The sequence below is a fragment of the Hyposmocoma kahamanoa genome, unplaced genomic scaffold, assembly GCF_003589595.1.
Source record: "Hyposmocoma kahamanoa isolate Upper Pololo Valley unplaced genomic scaffold, ASM358959v1 99879, whole genome shotgun sequence".
In the NCBI taxonomy this organism is placed as follows: domain Eukaryota; kingdom Metazoa; phylum Arthropoda; class Insecta; order Lepidoptera; family Cosmopterigidae; genus Hyposmocoma; species Hyposmocoma kahamanoa.
The window spans coordinates 2,742,530-2,763,080 of record NW_020656077.1 but is presented as its reverse complement, the minus strand read 5'-3'; the positions used below and the strand labels follow the sequence as shown (position 1 = coordinate 2,763,080).

Here is a 20,551-nt window from a genome sequence, read left to right as displayed (position 1 = left end):
AGACTTCAGCGTATATTTGAAACTGATACACTTGTAGCCAAAGCTCGATAAAAACATTGTCAAGATGGCGTCGCGTTGTTTCGGCGGGCCTAAAGGTAGGTAGTACTTCTAGTAATTTTCATTAAAGTTGAGCACTAAAAAAGTAAATCTCTAACAAATCATACAAATGAAACTGTGTCGTACAGAGTGGTAAAAACGTTTCTATAGAAGTATAATAACTATATGTATATTTTCGGTAAGTTAGTTTTCTTTCGGAAGTTTTTATTCAGAAGAATAGTTTTTTTTTTGGGAATTGTAATTTGAACAAGCTCTTGGTTGTTTGCTAAATATGAATAATTCTGTCGGTAGATTTCAGTAACTGCTGCACTGCAATTTAATTTATTTTTCGGAACCTTTATTTGTCATCTATAAACCTTAATAATTACCAGGTAACCAACTGAATATCCACTAATCAAAGAATTTGCCCAAAATTTGAATGATGCTTCAGAAATGCTGCAACCGAATCTAAACGCTAACATACATGCTGCGTTACTATCCTGGCCAATTTGTGTATATAGAATTTTTCTTTTACGCGAACACTAATTTACCAGGGAGGAGGAATCCACAGCAGAGTCCAAAAACAACTTCACAATTTTTACTCAGCATTAGGTATAATAATATTAAATGAAAGTGATTTGTGTTCATTTTTGCTATTCATGAAATCAAACAGATATGAACATGACGCAATACGTATATTCAGTTTCCACATTATTTATGTAGAAAATTTAATACCTTATTTAACACTACGATTTATAAGCATGTACATAATAATTCATACTGAACTACTATTCACATATATATATACTATTCACATTATATATATTTACGACTAAGGATTTTTGTATAATATGTACACACGTTACAGATACGATGTTTATCATGTACAAAGTCATATTACATGTTCTTAATGTTATAACTATACATACAAACTACAAACAACCATAGTACACATCCAACCCAAGTCTAGCGCCACACTTGCCGAAAATTCAGAGGCAGAATTTCCAAGCCGTCATTCTTTCTCTGATTACTACTCTGAATTTCTGCATGTATGGGGTCATACAACAATGTCTATAAAAGTCAATGTCTTATTAGAGTAAACATATCTATGGTGACATTGAAGGTTGCAATAAGAGATTTTGTAATGTGTGCCAATTTTTGCTGTCAGCCGTATGGAAGATATAAATAACAATATGTACTTATTGCGTGTAAAACAAAATATTAAACGCTATACCCATATTGCCTGATCCACCCAAGTCCATCCTGGGTACCAGCTATCGGTTTGTACTCTAGACCTATCCAGTCACTATACCCGTGGGCTTCTAACTGCGGTAGTATGTATTCGTAGTTGATCTCGCCAGAAATGTTGGGCTCGTTGCGACCCGGGACTTGAGCTATCTGGAATATGTCACAATCTCTATTATGTGATGTCAGAGAACAAACAAGTAAAGGACACTCTCCGCCCCTGCCTAGCTTTAGATACCGCATCGCGCCCCGCACATTGACGGTCATATTGACTGATCGGCACAAAGGCTGTCGGCGACCCATTTCGCGCTAAGAAGGCTTTGATATTTGAATGTAGTTTTTATTTATTCATTACGAAACTTGTACGTTAATTTAAAACATCATTGTGCGTTACTATTTATAATGGTGGTGAATTGTGTTGTATACTGCTGTTTATCATCATCTGAACGGAATAAAGAGGAATTTCTTTCGTTTTTCGGAAGATGAAACGAAATACATAAAAAGAACTTAAGTCTGAGACTCATTCAGTTATTATTTTCTTCATTTATTTAGTGCAGAGTAATATATAATACAGATTTACTAAATCAATATAATGAGACGCCATAAATTCGTAAGCTAGTAGACAAGGGTTCTTGAATTTTCAATTTGTATTGCTGATAAATATTATGTAGTGAATATTAATATTATTAACTAGGTAATGATAAACTTGGACACGCAATTTCCAATACCTTGGTTACTTTATTTAAAAGTACCTGACCAAAAATAAAATTTTAAGTGCTTTCAATATATTTTATTAAATAAATCTTCAATATTATTTTAGATAGTGAATTGATGAAAAATATATTATATCAACATAAATACCTAATGAACATGTGTAATTATTAGGATTCTATTAATAGAATTATAGATAACAGAGTCGCGTTAGAATTTTCGCTATGTTGCCGCTCTGAGCACGTAACGCGTTGAGAAAGTGATGGGTAGCCCTGCCACTTCACGCACAGGGTATGTAAACACATTAAATTTACGTTAAAAGCATTAAATATATACAATAAATAGATACCTACGATTGGTACAAATCATTGCCAGCTACACTCTTTCCATGAGTGTTTTATTTGTATTATTGAAACTGGTAAAGTCAAGAAGAAAAAAGAACAGTAGCATCATAGCATAATAAGAGCAAGTAGGGCAACTCCCGTCTGTTCGTTGCGTAAATATTAGGGGTTAAAGTATGAAATTGCCGTTTTATTGCAATAGGTTCTTTGAATTTTCATAGAATCTTCATGGTTTGAGGTTTTCGAATGAAACTTTTTTCAAATGGTTTCTGTGATTTTTTTTTTTTTTTAATTTGAAACATTTGAATATCGACTTTCAATTGTTTTTGTTATTCAATTTAGACAAGAAAGATGGATACTGCGAAAATTCGAGTGATTTTTGAATACGAGTTCCGACGCGGAACTAACGCGGCAGAAACAGCCCGCAATATCAATGCTGCGTTTGGAGAGGGGTCTACTAATGAACGCACCGTGCGATTTTGGTTTAAACGCTTTCGTAATGGAAATTTCGACTTAAAGAACGAGCCACGAGGAAGACCGCCCACACAGGTGAATAACGTAACATGTGATGAAAAGTGGATTCTTTATGATAACCGGAAAAGAAAATTGCAATGGCTGACCCCAGGTCAAATGCCACAACAGTGTCCTAAAGCAAAACGTACCAATAAAAAGGTAATGGTAACTGTTTGGTGGTCTCAGCATGGTGTTATTCACTATAGTTTTCTCCGATCTTGTCAAGCAATAACGGCAGATGTCGATTGTGCCGAATTCCGAACCATGTTGACAAAACTAGCAGTAAAACAGCCCCGACTCATGAATCGATCTTCACCATTATTGCTCCACGACAACGCGAGACCTCACACAGCACGAGAAACCATTTTGACCCTTCAGGAACTGCAGTTAGAAACCATTCGTCATCCTCCGTATTCACCAGACCTTGCTCCAACGGACTACCATTTTTTTCGTGATTTGGACAATTATCTACGTGACAAGAAGTTTTCTTCCCAGGAGGTAGTACAAAATGCTTTCACACAGTTTGTGCAATCTAGATCGTCGGAGTTCTATCGCAAAGGCGTTAATAACCTTCCCATTAGATGGCAGCAATGTATAATAGTGGCAACTATTTTGATTAAATAAATTTGTTAAAAATTTAAAAAATAAACAATTTAGATTTTCAGTACAAATCGGCAATTTCATACTTTAACCCCTATTACTAACAATTCCCTCAGAGTAGGGTTGTTACATTATTATTTTAGTTGTAGTGTAAACTTTCAAGTTAAGGTGTTCATCATAGTTCATCATCACACACAATCTACTGCTATATGGAAATAACCTTTGTTAAAAGCAACAGTAGGTACTAACATAATGATATTTTTATACCAGCATCGCGGATTGGTATCTCGATTATGGTGCATGATTATGAAATAGACATCTTCAACAATTCTGAATTTCAGACACTCTCGTCAAACTACCACTGAACAATGTGAGTTCATCGCGAGGCTATGCGAATGTGTGCGTCTGTACACAGTGTCCAGCTGGAGTGCACCCATACAAGCCTCATTGCTTCGGTTAAATGGAGTTCCTATACTTATTATCTGCGACACAAAAGAAGTATATCACAAATACGACGTAAAATCTTAAGCCTGAAGTGCCCGAGATGGTGCTGGCTTTCATAACCCTTTAATCTGGAAAATAACAATACTGCTATGCAGTAAATGAAGTAGTGCAATGGTTGGCACCTACTCAGGCAAGTTAGACACAAACAATAAATTTTAAAATCTCAAGGTATATTCTAACATAACCTCCACTGAGAACTACTTTATGATATTATTTTTAAATATCTTATGTTTTATAGTCAGCCAATCCTAATTACCATAACATCCCATTCCAAGAAATTGTATTACCTGTACATGTCCAACATAAGGCATCAGATCCTTAATATTGTGAGTGAGATTCCCACAGATGTGCTGCAGGTGGAATATGTCCAGCAGTAGCTTGAGGTTTGGACTGTTTATATGCTTAATTATGTCCACCGCTGAAAAAATTAAAGCTTATTGTTTAATGATATTTGGTATTTTTGAGAGACAATGTTCCTATAAGAGCTCTATGTTTGATTTTAGTTTACTGTAGCCGCACAAGGAGGAAAAGGGCCCTGTGGCAATAATACTCTGTATTTCAAGTTCAATGATGCCGTTTAAACCACTACTACCATTTGTGTGTCAAACAAATAAAAAAATAAAAAAGCACCAATAGAGAAGTTTTGAACTTCTCTAAAATAGTAATTTCAATTACAATACCAAACTGGAGATATAGAATATCAACACCCACTGGTGGGTGGGTGGGTGTTGATATTGGTGGTGGTGGTGGTGGTGGGTTTCACCTGGTTAGCTGGCATCTGATACAAACAATTTCATAAGATAACCACTCGCAGACAAAGAAACAAATGCATCACCACAGGCAACCTTTTTTTTATTATTATTAGGGAGACTTCTTCTGGGTCTGTGATCACTACTAATTACAACTCTGGGTCAAAGCTTCTTATTCTAGACTGCTTCATGGCAAAATCTTAATTTATGTAGATGCACTGGTTAACATAACGTATCTTAAGGTGTAAGAATAGGTACATAGTAAAGTGATTTGCATTACCTTTTCCATAATCACTCAAGAAATACTTTGGCACAGAATGTTGATTAATAGGTTCAATCACTCCTATTATATTTTCTTCCTTTAGTTTGTTTGCAGCATACTTCAAATTGTTCTCATACGTCTTCCAGTTGGCTGTAGATATGTCATCAATCTTACCAGCCATTATGTGGATTTTCTTAGCATTCAAGGCCTTTGCATAGTCTATAGTCACATTGAGATTCGACACAAAGTCTTGTTCCTTGCCTGGTATTGCCGTCGTGCCCAATTCACCTTTAGCAACATCACCTGCAATGTTTTTCCAGTAATTACACACCAAATTTTTTTTTATTATATTAAGGGATGGGAGGAACAAGTTGTGCGCCTAATGGTAAGCTACACACCTATCCATAACAGTTGCAGTGCCACTCAGAGCTTTAAATCACAAAGACTTGACTAATCAAGTCTCACTGCCACCTCGCCCATCACCCAGAGACATAACTTGACATGTCCCATGTGTCTGTAATTTTAATTTATTTTTATTACCCTTCAAAACAGGAACACAGTAATGCTGGCATTACTGCTTGGCAGCAGAAATATGTAAGGTTGCAGTACTACCCTGGATGAACTCTTTCACAAGGAGCTCTACTGCTACAAAGTTTTCATAGACTATCAATACACTCAAAAAATTTAACAATATGAAAAACTAATACACAATGAAATACAGTGTGAGAAAGAATATAATATCGACAAAAGTAAGAGGTATATTACACACAATTAGGTCATGCTAAAATAACAATAACTACTACCTACCAGTTTTCAGATTAATCAACACTTGCTCGATGCCGCAACTCTCTTTTGCTTGCCTCACTTGTTCTAAAGTGTGTCCAAATGGGAAGCCTGATTCCACAGCCTTAAAACCAGCTTCTTTCGCTAAGGCATATCTCTCTAGGACGGTTACGCCTTCCGGAAACATAAACGAAAGGTTTGCACAGAACTTCATCTTCGTCGATATATGCAATATGAATAAATAGATACCAATAGGTACCTACTATTATAACGTACTAACAACCCAGCCTATGTACAGTTCATGTTCAAGACCGATAATGTTACCAATAGAGTTGAGCAGGTTGAGCATCAAATTCAATTGTACGGACAAGCGCGAACCTTGGTTATTCGGATTGGCGTTTAAAGAACTCCAAGGTATTATTATTATGTACACGTTGTAATTCGTAAAATTCGAGTGTATTTTCAAAGTTATTGGTTGTTATTTCTTTAAACGATATTTGGGGGTCTACTCTCGATCTCCGTCCAACATCCGTCCGAAACAATTACTGTCAAATAACTAATATTCGACAAAATTAAAAGACAAGTATCAAGTATGAGCATCATTCGCATCACGCGTGTTTTCATTTAGTCAAGTATTGCTTATTTGGCAGTAATTGTTTCGGACGGAGTTCGGGAGTAGACCCCCCGGTTTACAACAACGTTAATATTAGATTTTGTTTTTTTGCGTGATTTATGTCGTCTAACTGGGACTGGTAAATTAGTCCAGATTATCGAAACTGTGGCTCGGTGTGGTAATTTCTTATCTATCACGCAAGTTAACCACGCACAAGACACTACAAGTATTATTATTTCCTTTCATGGCGGCAACTAGCCTTGTGCCAGTGTCAGTCAGTTTCATAAAAATAATATAAAAATTCATCGCCAGCGTACAAGAGTAATAATATTTTGTTCTAATTTTGTATGTGTCATTCAATGACTTTTTAAACGATAATCGTCGAAAACTTTTTGGAGTTGTATTCGCGTACATTTGATTGGATAAGGCATATTCTCACATTGTCACCCTAATTAAATTATAGTATTTAATAATGTATAGTATAGTCCTTTCCACAGTGAAACTTAAATTTAAGTATGTACGTAAATAAAATACAGTCCACCATTTTTATTATAGAAGACTGGTGCTCAAACTAAGTAAACCCTGTGTTATGCAAAATACAATGTTTTGTCACATTTGTCGCCAGAAGGGATTTTCACTGGTGACAAATGGGAAATAAATACACATCAGCCCCCGTAGCATGGCTACGCGTGATAGTCGCGACACGCGCGATAAAATTGTAATAAGCGCGCGCTATTGGCTATCTAAATTAGATATGATTGAGACTGCCAATAGCGCGCGGTTATTTCAATTTTATCGCGCGCGACGCGACTATCATGCGTAGCCATGCTACGGGGGGTGGTGACAAATGGGATAAAAAGATATGTTGTTGCCACTGGCGACAAATGGAATTTAAAACATCCCAATAGTTGCCAGTGGTAACAAATGGAATAAAAATCCCAACTAACATTTGTTCATAGCCGTCTTCGAAAGGGAATAAAATAAAATTTGATTTTAATGATATACCATCTGTATAGGAAATGAAACTATTTTTCCGGATTTAAATCTCGTATATTTGGTTTTTCAAACAAACCGACGTTTCGGACCCTTTATAGGTCCCATGGTCACGGTTGATACGGTTGACATGGGATCTGTAACGGGCCCGAAACGTCGGTTTGTTTGAAAAAACAAATATACGCGATTTAAATCCGGAAAAATAGTTTCATTTCCTATGTGTAACAATCGCGAAAACCTAAGAACTCGATATACCATCTATATTTTAAGTTTTTCTCGTACTAATACGGTTCACTTTGCTTGGAGCGGCAGGGACACTGGCTTTATTTGAAAATTTATTTTTTTACAAACAAAATTAAAGTCATTTGAAGAATGTAGGTCAGTATATCGCAAGTATACATGTTCTATTTAGTTCAGTTGATATAATCACTGTATGTAAAGTACCTATTTAATACAGCGGTAGTCTTGTAAAATTTCGATGTAAGTTTGTATTTTATTTCTATCGTGAAAATTTTTAGGAATTGTGTTTTCACACCATATAGTAAACCTGTGTATATTCTCAATTATACTATATATTTTTTCCAATGTTGAAACAAAATTCAACACTGTCACTGTTGTGTTTAATCAACCAAAGCCATTTGAGTTTGTATAAACTCCAGCTCCACATTGAAAAATATATCTAATCATGCACGAATAAACCACATTAAGGCGAGGTGTTTGAAAGCGAGTCTAGATTTTAGGCGAGGTATGAGATCCGACTTTGACAAGCGTCTGATGGCGTCTGTTGGGGCAGCAGGCGGCGCAGTGTGTCATTAAGCCGCTGGGTCATTTTCATGTTTTGGTATAGGTAAATGTAAGTTTAATAATTACTAAAGGGGTTCAGTTGAAAACGAAAATTAAGCAGGTCCTCTGTACTATTTAAAGATCAATATTTACATATAAAAATTATGTTTAAAGTTACATTTTTTAATCTTAAATAATTCATTTTTATATGACCTACAATAATACATACCATCGTGTAACGAATTAGCACATAAACATATCCTTATCGTACATTTTTTATAAGACTTTTTATTAGCATAATCTAGCAAGAAAGTCTATCCCGCTTCGCATCCGTAGAGTCGTCTTAAATCCGTAAAAATAAAGCAAGACAAAATATTTCTTATTTTTTTATATTATTATTTCAATAAGCATGCAAAAAAGTTAGTGTTATATTTTTACAATAAACGCTAAGGATGGAATAATTAATGTCATTTATACAGTCGAGTGTGCGATGCCATGAAATGTTTAAAGTATTTTATTCCAATGAATAAATTTAATTAAACACAACGACTTTCGACAATAATAAGACGTATTAACATACACATAAGTGATTAGGCAAGCCACTGTACTAAGTGTCCGCAGATAACACATATTTTTCAATGCCGAATGTTGTACTAAATACCCTTGCAGTATCTAATAACTACTATTTATATTATAATTCTGAGAAATGCAGTATTGGCAAATAAGGTCTAACATTTATGGTATAACAAGAGGTATTTACGGTTTAAATTACATAAATATGCTTTTTGATATTAACACAGCCACTTTTTATATACTAATGCTAATTTAGCACAAGGGCCGAATGAGGTAACCTTTACTTACAAGCATTTCAGCGAGGTGCAGAGTTGAACACAAGCTGTAGGCAAATAAGACCGAATTTACAATGTACATTATACAAAGGTATAAATTTCGTTGTTGTATTAATTGTGAACTGTATTTTATCTGTATGCACTTTGTATTCTATTATGCACACGCTGATATGCGTATTCAGTTCATACCTTTTTCAGTTACTAGTTTAGCATTATAACATGTAAATGTTTTATGTATAAAAAAATAAGTTAAGTACGTTATATGAAATTAAAAAAATCAGGCTTATGAAAAGGAAAACTTATTTACTTACTAACGACATTTAGATTGAGCATTTAGCGATTTGTATACCCTGTGTAACACCTTCGGCTAATTTAAACAATGACAAATATTGAACAAAGTAGATACTTAAATGTTAAAAAGTTCTTGTTTAAACATCCTAAGGAAACTATAACGATAGCATAATAATAATATTAAACACTTTATTAATTGAAGATGAAGTTCTTTTGTAATATTCTGAATTAATTTCAAAATTCTCCCATAAAATAACTCCATTAAAATAAGTCTTACAGGAACATAAAGCAAATACATTCAGGAATGTCAATATTGAGTTTCTATAAAAGCTTAAGCGAGATTTTAAACAATTATAAAACTGAACGCATGTACCCCTTTAGAGGTTTTATTTGGAAGAGGTCACTTTACATTCTGTGCTCGCAATACAGTTCAGTCCACAATTCCACATGTTCTCAGACACACAAATCTACATTTATTTGTAGATTATTTGAGATAGATTTCAGGAAAAAGAAGTATGAAACTTCTTTTTCCTGAAATCTCTCGAAAAAATCTTTTTCTTGAAATTATAACTTCAATATAGTTCGTATATGGTTTGTATTTATAACTAATCTTTTTTTTTAAATGCAAAGACGAGTATTGCAGTCTTCATTTTCTACTTTAAATTTATATTTAATATTTGATTAGCTAGGAACAGTCAAGGGCACACCTAACTAGACACTTGTATTAGTATCGCTAGTTGTGCAATGGAACTTATGCTCTTAACTGTAAGACTCAATATAATTTTAAACTAAGTTTTCAGACTGTTACTCATAAGGATTTGCCTGCTAAAGGGATCAATGACTCTGGCATACAACGCAAATAACTATAATAATGATCTACAAATCCACAAGGCGCAGGGAGACCGGTGATTTGGGCGACAGCAAAAAATCGAAGTCGATGTCCAACTCGCCGTCAAATTCCACTCGCCACCGTTGCAGGATCTGTAAAACAGTTAGGAAAATATTTAATTAAATATAGAGATTACTGGTGGTAAGGATCTGAGCAGGACGCACTCGCAGTTTTTTTAGTAGCAGTAGACCTCCTTGTGAAAGTCCAGGAAAGTACTGCCACCTTACTTATTTCTGCCGCCAAGCAGTCATGTCAGCATTACAGTGTTCCAGTTTTGAAGGGTAAGGGCGCTGGTGAAATTACAGGCACATGGAACTTGTCAACTTCTGTCTCAGGGAGATGGGCGCAGTAGCTGAGTGACACTGCAACGATTATATAGTGTAACTTGCCATTAGGCGTACGACTAGTTCGTTCCGTCACTTGATATTATAAAAAAATCTTGCACCGCTGCCCTACCGATTTCTAATGTAAAGCAACACAGTTGTACTCCGGATTGAAATGGGCCGTCTAACTGTTAAAATCGAGCTGCATAAACCCTAAGTCTTGTCGATGGATCATCACTATGTTTGGTTTGAGAAGCCATCGAAATCACAAAGTTCCAAACGGTTTAGTCATGAAGACGGAGACTGGGTAGTTTGAAAAACTCTAAGGCTCAAGTCACACTGGCGCAGAATCGAAGCGTCGTGACCTGTCATGTTCGCCTATAGCATATTCATCTCTTTTCTCCCATTATTAAGATACACATTTGTGTTATGCAAATATAGAGTCGCGCGTCGACGCGCATCGACGCTAGGTTGAGCTCGAGCGGCTTCGCGTGTCGACGCGCGTCGTCCGGCGTTACTTGGGCGCAGCGAGGCGCCGACCAGATCGTGATCCGGGCGCACTAATGCGAGCGTCGACTAACTACTTATGATATAAAAAACTGATTGGAAGAGGTTGTATATCTCGTTTAGCAGTACCCAGATATGTTAATAACTCAATTCCATTAAAAATGTCGATATTAGTTATGTTAAGGAGATGACCACGGAAGTAACAGCATGGAGGTACAGAAAGGGGGCTATGGCCCCGGATGGCATTACAATGGAGGCGGCGGCGAACCCTAACACAAAATTATTATTTTTTTACTTAAAATTAGAAAATTAATTCCACTATTTGAGAAAACGATATTCTCAACAACACAGAGATGGCGATGGTTTGCTAAAACAGAAACACTATCGAGCCGAACCTACCCAAAAAATTATAAATTAAAATTATAAAATTAAGAATTTATTTATTTCTCAATTTGGTTCTACAAAGGTAGATCAGGTCCACCCTTTAAGCAAATGTATGCTTGTGTTAGGAAAGCCTTGTAACTAAGCTTAAAACTGAGAATTTACAAAAAGTTACATCAGTGGGTTAGTTTTAAGATATAATGATATTTGAAATGGAAAAATTAAAAATGAAAAATAAAAATTAAAAATAAAATGAAAAATTTTCAGTATGTAATGTGTATAAACTTGTGTGTGTGTGTGTGTGTGAGAGAGAGAGAGAATGTGTGTGAGTGTGAGAGCGCGCGCGTGCGTGCGTGCGTGCGTGCGTGCGTGCGTGCGTGCGTGCGTGCGTGCGTGCGTGCGCGCGCGTGTGTGTGTGTGTATGTGTGTTTGAAGAGATAGAGAGAGAGAGAGAGAGAGTGTGTGTGTGTGTGTGTGTGTGAGCGTGTGTGCGTACCTGCGCGCGTATGCATGTTATGTATTCAAATGATTTGTAGTGTTGTTAATTAAGGTATGCGTTCTAAGATATTTTCCACTTCCTCATAAGAAAGGGTTTTCAACCATTCACTTAACGCCTTCCTACAGTCATATTGTTTCATGGGATAAATTCGTAACGTTTTGTTGATGGAGTTGTAAACATAACAAGCTTGCGAGTTGTACTGTCGACTGGCAAATGCTGTTCGGACAGTGCGTGAATATGCTACGATATCATTTCTTCGTTTATTTTGGTCAAACGGCAACGATTTCTGTAGTGTTAGGGTCATGTTCAGAATGTACAGCTTTCTGATACTCAAGAGGTTGCCGATCCTATATAGAACATCTGTGGAAACTCTAAAAGCTTTGAAATACATGACCTTCAAAAGGGCTCTTTGAGCTCTCTCCAAGTCAATAAGCTTCAGCCTGGTAGCTCCCCCCCATACTGGTATACAGTAAACAATAACTGACTGAACAAGAGCTACATAGATTTTGGTTAATAGCTCTCTATCCATTACGTGTCTTAAAGTTTTAAAAATCCATGCAAGTTTCCTTACTCTACCCATAATCAGTTCCAGATGGGAATGCCACGAAAGTCTTTGGTCAATTATAATTCCCAGATATTAGGCATAGCTGACCTTTGTAATAGGTGAACAGTTGCAGATTTGGTTGGGACAGTCACCACAGGTGTGGATCTTTATTACAAAGTCAATCGCTGGCTGAGAGTTTATGTAGGGAGCAAATATAGTTGGTTTTTGTTACGTTCAGGGTGAGGAGATTAGAATTTAGCCAATTAGCCATTTTCGCTAGACCTGTTTCAGCAGTGCGCTTAACTGCGTCTCATGTCTTCCCAGTGAAAACCACGGCAGTGTCGTCCGCATAGGAGAATATCCTTCCGCCTCCGATCTCTAACTCACATAGTTGATTTATATAAATCAAGAACAGAGTCGGACCGAGTGCACTACCCCATCCGAGATCTTTTCTTCACCACTACAAAATTTGTCAATTTCAACAGTTTGTGATCTATCCAAAAGATAGTTTTCAAAAAGTGAGAGAGCAGAGCCTCTTATGCCAATGGTTTCAAGCCTACGTACAAGAATGGTAACTGAGACTGTGTCAAAAGCTTTCTTAAGATCTCGAGAATATATATGAGAATATAATATATAAGATCGAGAGAAAGATCGTGACGCATTTGTTTTTTTTTTATCGACCTCCTCTGAAATCACAGAAGTTAACGCTAAAAGTCCTGAGTCGACAAGCCCTTCCTAAAGCCAAATTGGGAGTTCGAAAGTAACTTAAATTTGTTGAGAATCTAATGTTAAGCAGTTTTTCTATAATTTTGGAAATACTCGGCAGTACAGATATAGGTCTGTAGTTATTAATATCATCGCTGGCCCCACTCTTGTACACAGGGGTAATGATGGAGCGCTTCAGAGCAATGTAACCCAATAGAACTGCTTTTATATTACAATCGTGAAAATAGAGAGGGCAATGAATTACCGGGCAGCAGAAATCAACGCTACACCCACTAGATAAGAAGGGCAGACCAGCTTCCGTAGCATGGCTATGCATGATAGTCTCGACACACGCGATAGAATTGAAATAAGCGCTATTGGCTATCTAAATTAGACCTGATTGAGCAGCCAATAGCGCTCGCTTACTCCAATTTTATCGCGCGTGTCGCGACTATCATGCATAGCCATGCTACGGGGGCTTGAAGAGTTATTTTTCGCTTAGTCTTTTGTATATTCAACTGTCTCCGTGGCCGTACCGCTACCATACTGGACTGCCACGCAAGAGGTCCCGGGTTCGGTTCCCGTGTCGGGAGAAATATTTTTATGGCCTACATTTATTTCTCTCGTGATTTTGGGTGTAATTTATGGTTGTTTATGTGTATGTCCATGGCACCCGCGATACAGGGTTTCCCTAGTGCGGGTCTATGAGTGTGTGCGCGTTTATTATTTACCCAATACGATTTAACGACATCTCCGACACACATATTTCCTCATGGTTTTTCTTCAACACTATAGCAACAAATTAATAACTAATTACTAATAAAATTTTATAGGTCACCTTAACCAGCATTAAATGCAGCTGCAGCTCGACAAACCGTTTGCCAGGGCACATGCGGCGGCCACGGCCGAAGGGAGCTACCAGTGACGTGGCGTGTGGTTCTCGCACTTCCATCCAGCGCTCGGGAAGGTACTCGTTAGCGCGCCAAAAGTTCTCCTCACGCCGGCATGCGGCCATTGTGTGAACTAGGACGAATGTCTGTAAAATTTGAAATCCTTTAAGACTATATTTAAACTAATTTAATAACATGTGTCTCATGTGCATAAGTGAGTGAGACCTACCAGACGGACTGCATTCGCGAATTCAATATACGTATTATACAAATGCTTTCGAAACTGAAATAGTCGCACGTCTGGCTCAGGAGCTCAGTGTTAAAGTTTAGGTCGAAATAGAAGCACAAGCACAGACGTTACTTGTTGATGTCACTGTATTCTGAACGTTTATGATTCCAAATTCTTTTACTTTTCGTTATAGAAATAAACATATCATTATCGAAATCCTTCATTTTAATTTGTCAACAAATTCACGTCCATAGGTAATCCGTGGTATTTGAGATAAAAAAATATAAACAAATGCAAAGGTGCCATTACAAAAAACAATATTTTAAGAATTGTGTAAATATGAAAAGATGCAAAAGAAATGCATATTATTTATATTGTACACACGCCAGCACATCAAGCTACACATTGACGTATCTTGTTCCGTTGCAATGGAGGCGATTTTCGAACAAAAATGTGTAGCCTGATGTGCCGTTGTCCGTACTTAAATTATGTGCTTGTATAAACAAATAATTATCAAACTGTTACTTTTTTCGAAACGAACCCGAGACCTCGTCCAGTGCCCATAGTGCAAACCATTGGGTCACCGAGAAGGACATTATTGTGATAGGTACTGACAAATAGAAGACGATTTCGATATACTGTACCCAAGATTAAGATGATAATGAAGTAATTATTGCGCTATGTGAAAAATATATCTCTAGTATGTAAACCTTACGTGAAAACAAATAAATACGTAAAACAAATTATTGTTTGTAATTCGGGACTGAGCGCACACTCAGACATCAAAGAATGTAACGGTCGACGGGCCGGAAGTGCAAAAAGTGGTAGCGTTAATTTTGTTTGTGTAAGTATTATTAATCTCTTTTTTGTATCTCTATGTGTCGTGGTGTTGGAATAAATGTCTTTTATTCTATTCTAATTAGATACTTGAATGGTGGAAACAATGATCTTGTGGAACTATTTCCAAACGGAACGAATAAACGAAGCTTTCCAGCGCAACGTCTCAGAAACATAAATGTAAGCGACAAATCGTAAAACATCATTTTAATTAACATTTTAGGTTCGGAGATTTAACATTAAATCTGTTTCAGAAAAATCAACCGTGATTTTGTTTTTAAATAAACCCTCTGGGAGTTGTTACCTTTCGCCAATTACTGCTTTTGATTCTCGGACTATCAGTCGCTCACATCGACTGGCAGCCGACCATCGCAGTTGAAATCCGACTGCGCGCAGTTGAAGCCTCGACTACATGCAGTTATTGTCACGACTGCATTTAGTCGTGGACCCGATATTTATGAAAATGCTCACCCCTGCAGGCAATCGATGCCCATTAACGTTCAGAGGTGAGTCGAGTAATCTAGCAAGGAAGGGCGCAGTGGGCAACAGGCGAAAAGCTTCCTTGCAGGCGGCACGAACAGAGGGAGCGGCGGCGATCTGCTCGGCGCGCAGTTCGCCGCCCGTCGGCAGCTCGCTGCGGATCCGTTCCTGCCAGTCTGGCCGCCCGCTTAGCAAGTATAACAGAAACACTAGGCTGTTGGCTAACTGTAACACGAATCAAATATTTTGTTAAAAAATGCCAGTGCTTATTAATGATGGCTTCATTCAGAGCCTGTGCAGTCAACATCTTATACACAAACATAATAAAATTAAGCAAGTAAACGTTCGTTGTGTAATTACTACATAGCTTTTTGAGAGAAAATTTACGGTCACATAAAATGTAAGAAGTACTTTGTAAACAAAATCGAACTACTACATGTCAGAATACTACGATCTGACCAGCCGCCATTCAATGGCGTGCTAAGTGAAAATAGGTCAAGAATCAATTGTTACCGTTTCGATACCAGCTGTAATGAAGTCGATGATGGCTGCTTTCTTGTCGCGCACATCAAGAGCAGGATTTTCGAGGATCTTAATGAATATCTCCTGCATGCCGTCGTCCTGAGCCACGTTCCGCTTCCGGCTTCTCGCTTCCTCCATCAACTCAGATACAACTCTAAAGAACAATGATGGATAGATAAGCAACTTATTTTGATTGCCTCTCCTGATCGAAAATTGCGTCTTTTCCGAGTCGAGGCGTATAATATTGCTGATGGGCTACCGGGTCGGATCGAACCGATCGGGCCCTGGATGGCCTTATTAACTAAATAGTTTAAGTAAGTATATAAATATAACCTATTATATAGTATATAAATCCAAATCGCGTATATTTGTTTTTAGTAATTAAACATTGTTTCGAGCCTTTTACAAGTCGCGAAAGTCTAAAGACTCGGTATACTATAAAGCACCAATTTTCGTTTTTGACATGGTCATGAACATGGTCTGGTTTTACTTACGTGTGTATTGTCTCCTCACTTTTCACAAAGGCTTTATAAAGCTTAGTAGGCGCAAACTTCCAGAGAGGGGCTCCGAAATGAGAGTCGCGTTGGGCCCTGAAATGGGTCTTGACCGCCGAAGCCAGAGCGGTGGCGCGGCCTGACATCCAGCGCTCCAGGAATCCTAACCGCGTACCTAACATCAATCCGCACACCGCTAGAAAAGGAAAACAAAATTTGTATTACCGGGACTGCGATAATGCCGCATTTATTTACCGCTAGAAAAGGAAAACAAAATTTGTATTACCGGGACTGCGATAATGCCGCATTTATTTACCGTACGTACAAAGTAAACAGACATTAAGTATAGAGTTCGCACAATAAACGACCATATAATGTGCGTTTAACATTTGGTCATAATCTTGTCTCTTTAGAGCAGATTCTAATTCAAATAACGTTCGTCTACCGTATCGTTTTTGACACAGTCTTGAACTATAAGTGATATCAGGAACACCTAATTTTGTATAACAAATAATGACGTCATTGTGATGCCATCATAATCATTGTTACTATTACCGTCTTACACATATATAATGTATTTTCCTTATGCCGTAGACAATTTCTATGATAATACATATTTACATCTCAATATTTACTTGTTTCCTAAAATATTATCCTGATTCATTAACCCACTTCAAAAAAGGCTGTTCTCAATTCGACTGTATTATATATTTTTTTTTGTATGTATGTTACGCGATAATTTGTGAATCGATTTTGATGATTCTTTTTTTTTTAGAAAGAGGTTACTGAGGTAACAATTGCAAGCATTGCTCCCATTTAAATTTGATGAAAATATTCCACCTCTAAGGGTGGCAAACTAGGTGATGAATCCTTTTTCGCGTACTTTCCGGTGACCGATTTCAATAAAACTCGGCTAATAGATGTAATTACACGACCTTTTCAGGTCGGCTTTTTTAATACTATGTACTGAGATTATTATGACGTTTTATTTATCACAACATGCATTTTTGAAGGTGATTGGCGATATCTTGATGATTCTTGAAAATGTACATGAGCTTCGCTATGAATGAGTGCTATGTAAAAATGCTTAGTTTAATTGAAAGAACACACTCACACCCATATCAAGTCTATACGATGAATTTGCTAATATTATGTCTAGTTGGTTGCTTTGTTGGTGTGAAGGCATTATATTACGATGAAATAGGAATAAATATTGAGGACACCATTTGGGACTAGAAAAAGAAAACCAGCAAGTATTTAATATTATTTCTTGTATGTTTGAAATGTTACTAGAATGGGAGCTGTTCTCGTAGTAAAGAATAGTCACTGGTTCTTTCAGCGCCGAGGGTTTATAAAAATGAGGATACAATTTATCGTTGAAAACTAGAAAATCAACTACGTAATCAAACTCTAAACACTTAAAGTTCTCTACGCAAACACAGGCAAAGATAGTAAATAAAACTGAATAGGTAAGAACACCTTGCAACCTTACCTAACAATTGCAGCACGTTAGCTATTTAGGTGCATTAAACACGAGGGTTTGATCATCTCGCATGATGACACATTGTTAATATTCCAAATATTGTTTCAATTTTAATTTAGCAATCAATGCCCTAGAAAGTACTATTGTAAGATCAGTTAACACAGTCAGAACATTAAGCTTAAAGGTGCGTCTACGCTTACGAGCCAGCACGTGCCGAGCACGAATTCGTGTAGTGTGGACTGACTTACGAGCCTCGAACGAACGCGGGCCGAGCGTTCGTCTAGTGCTCGACTGTGTTCCGCCAATTGTCGGTTTTTTGACATCTCAAAGGCATTCGCATCGCACTCGCAGTGCGCGTGACTTGTTTTGTGACAGATACTTCGCTCGAGCCGAGCATCATGGAAACGTGGTCAGATGAAGTTTGTTTGCAATTAATGAATTGTATCAGAATACTCCAATTGGCCTTCTAGCTTTTTCACTGATTTCGTCTATAATAATCGCAGCAGCCGCAATAGTTTAAGCGTCCATGTGTGCCACGAGTCGCGAGCACACTGCGGAAAGCTACGTTCGAGGACAGTGATCGTTGGAGGCTCATCGTACGTCCTAAAATGTGGACGATGCTGCGAACGACGACGAGCAGAGCGGCTCCGCTCGTGCTCGGCTCATTTAGCGTAGACGCACCTTAACACTTTGGACTTTGGTCCGTTGTTATCGTAAGCGGCACAATTAAATTTAAATCTTAAGTGCCCGAGACGTAGTCTTGACCTTGTACGTAATTAACTTCAACAGGACCGACAAGTCCGTCCATAACAGTTGAAGTGCCACTCAGAGCTCTAAATCGCGAAGATTGGTAGGTCTCGATCTGAGGGACCGCCATTGCGCCAGTTACCCTGAGACATAAGTTGACAAGTTTCATGTACCTGTAATTCCACCAGCACCCTTACCCTTCAAAACGGGAACACAGTAATGCTGATATTACTGCTTGACGGCTAAAATAGGTAAGGTGGCAGTACTTCCCTGGACGAACTCTTTCATAAGGAGCTCCACCTCTACTGCTACAAAAACTTAACTCAATAGCCTTGCTGGAAGTGACTGAACATGAACTTGGAAATATTGTAAGAAGTATTCGTGACTGCGTGGGATACCAAATGAACGTGCGGTTACGGCAATTTACAATCTGGGCACAAGAGTGTCTTCGAGAGAGAGTTTTAAAGAAATTAACATTCTTACAGTAGCGTCACAATACATCTATTTAAAAATAATTTATGTCAAGAAGAAATAGTAATTTTCTCAAACATGCTCGGAAATGTTTGCATTACTTTCAAAAAACGAACACGGGAAGTTAGTCATTTATGGAGTGTGAGACTTCTTCCCGGTAAGTATAAAAATGGCTGACGGGACGTGGCTGGGACATGGACGGGTCGTACTCTGTCAGGGGCTTAAAAAAATATCGTTGCGTATGTGTTGTATGAACTCGTTCACACATGTCCGTGTCCGGGCCGACGCCGGGACGAGCCCGCAATTCATACAAACTAGCACGTTCCGTCCACGTCTCGGGCACGGCCCCTGATGTGTGTGGATAGTCCTTTCTAAACTTTGAGCTATGTAAACAGGCAAAGGAAAAACTCATACAGCCAATTGCCCAGTGTTAGAAATTGCGAGAATTAAAAATGCCTACTTATAAGTACCGCTTACTTAAAAAAAAAGGAAAAGGCGGTAAAATAAAATAAAGTGCTTTGGTATTCTTTTCTGTTTTTTCGTCATTTTTGTATTTTTGCCGTGAAAATAAGTGAGACGAGCGGTAACGAAAATACAGTAATGGATTGTACTCCTCCTAATTTAAAACGAGGCAATATTAGCGATGGAAAACTTGTTGCCGGCAATGAGCAAAGCAAGATATATGAAAACTGAAACTTTCAATAAATAGCAACTAAGGTAAGGTTTGTTCATATATACATATATCGTAATGTTCCGATACTGTAAATAAGCGTAACAAACCTTTGTTTGTTTCCAGTTGCTCTAATTTTAGGGATAAATGGTGCATGCAGTAGTACAGACGATGTCTCACCACCACGATGTAAATTTTTTTGTAAAATTATTCCACTAGTTTGTTATAATTATTAATACAAAGATCGAATACTCAGAAAAAAGGACTTAGACCCGGCTGGATTCGAACCAACGTCTTCTAGATTTCTCACAGATGACGCTATGGCAAAAAGTCGTTAAAAAACCAAAGCAAAAATCTGCAACAAGCACAAAGAAAAATTCGTAAGGCCCACTGGTTCGTTCCGTGGCTTGGCATAGCGTCTGCCACGGTTTCCTAGAAGATGTTGGCTCGAATCCAGCCGGATCGAAGGGTTTTTTCTAATTATTCCATCTTTGTATTAATATAATAATATCCATCATCCATCCATAATATTCCATTTTTGTATTAATACTTATAATAAACTGTATTCTCGACAAATCGATATTGAAAATTTACCACCATTTACGAAG

The 20,551-nt window shown here is 37.5% G+C and overlaps 2 protein-coding genes across 2 annotated transcripts in view; both read right to left on the bottom strand.

The window, feature by feature from the left end:
• Window positions 1-763: 763 nt before the first annotated feature.
• LOC113239441 (putative hydroxypyruvate isomerase) lies at window positions 764-6,246 on the bottom strand. The gene is made up of 4 exons (XM_026476452.1): window positions 5,769-6,246; window positions 4,980-5,264; window positions 4,238-4,368; window positions 764-1,434 (listed from the first exon to the last, which is right to left on the bottom strand). The coding sequence occupies exons 1-4, from the start codon at window positions 5,956-5,958 to the stop codon at window positions 1,258-1,260; spliced, it is 783 nt and encodes a 260-aa protein (XP_026332237.1). The 5' UTR covers window positions 5,959-6,246; the 3' UTR covers window positions 764-1,257.
• A 3,642-nt stretch (window positions 6,247-9,888) lies between these two features.
• The window catches only part of LOC113239319 (ecdysone 20-monooxygenase), a 45,571-nt gene continuing 34,908 nt past the window's right edge, over window positions 9,889-20,551 (bottom strand). The window contains exons 5-9 of the mRNA XM_026476249.1: window positions 16,573-16,768; window positions 16,070-16,232; window positions 15,548-15,781; window positions 13,959-14,156; window positions 9,889-10,253 (exon numbers count right to left, since the gene is read on the bottom strand). Of these exons, the coding sequence (XP_026332034.1) occupies window positions 10,149-10,253; window positions 13,959-14,156; window positions 15,548-15,781; window positions 16,070-16,232; window positions 16,573-16,768 (896 nt within the window). The 3' untranslated portion in view covers window positions 9,889-10,148. The remainder of the gene's footprint in view (window positions 10,254-13,958; window positions 14,157-15,547; window positions 15,782-16,069; window positions 16,233-16,572; window positions 16,769-20,551) is intronic.

Bases quoted from the DNA above. Each gene is read 5' to 3' on its own strand.
- LOC113239441 (XM_026476452.1), bottom strand. From the start codon at position 5,958: ATGAAGTTCTGTGCAAACCTTTCGTTTATGTTTCCGGAAGGCGTAACC. The intron at 4,369-4,979 runs GTAATGCAAATC...TAATTTTTTCAG, and splicing joins CTTGAGTGATTATGGAAAAG to CGGTGGACATAATTAAGCAT. The intron at 1,435-4,237 runs GTAATACAATTT...GACATATTCCAG, and splicing joins CTTATGTTGGACATGTACAG to ATAGCTCAAGTCCCGGGTCG.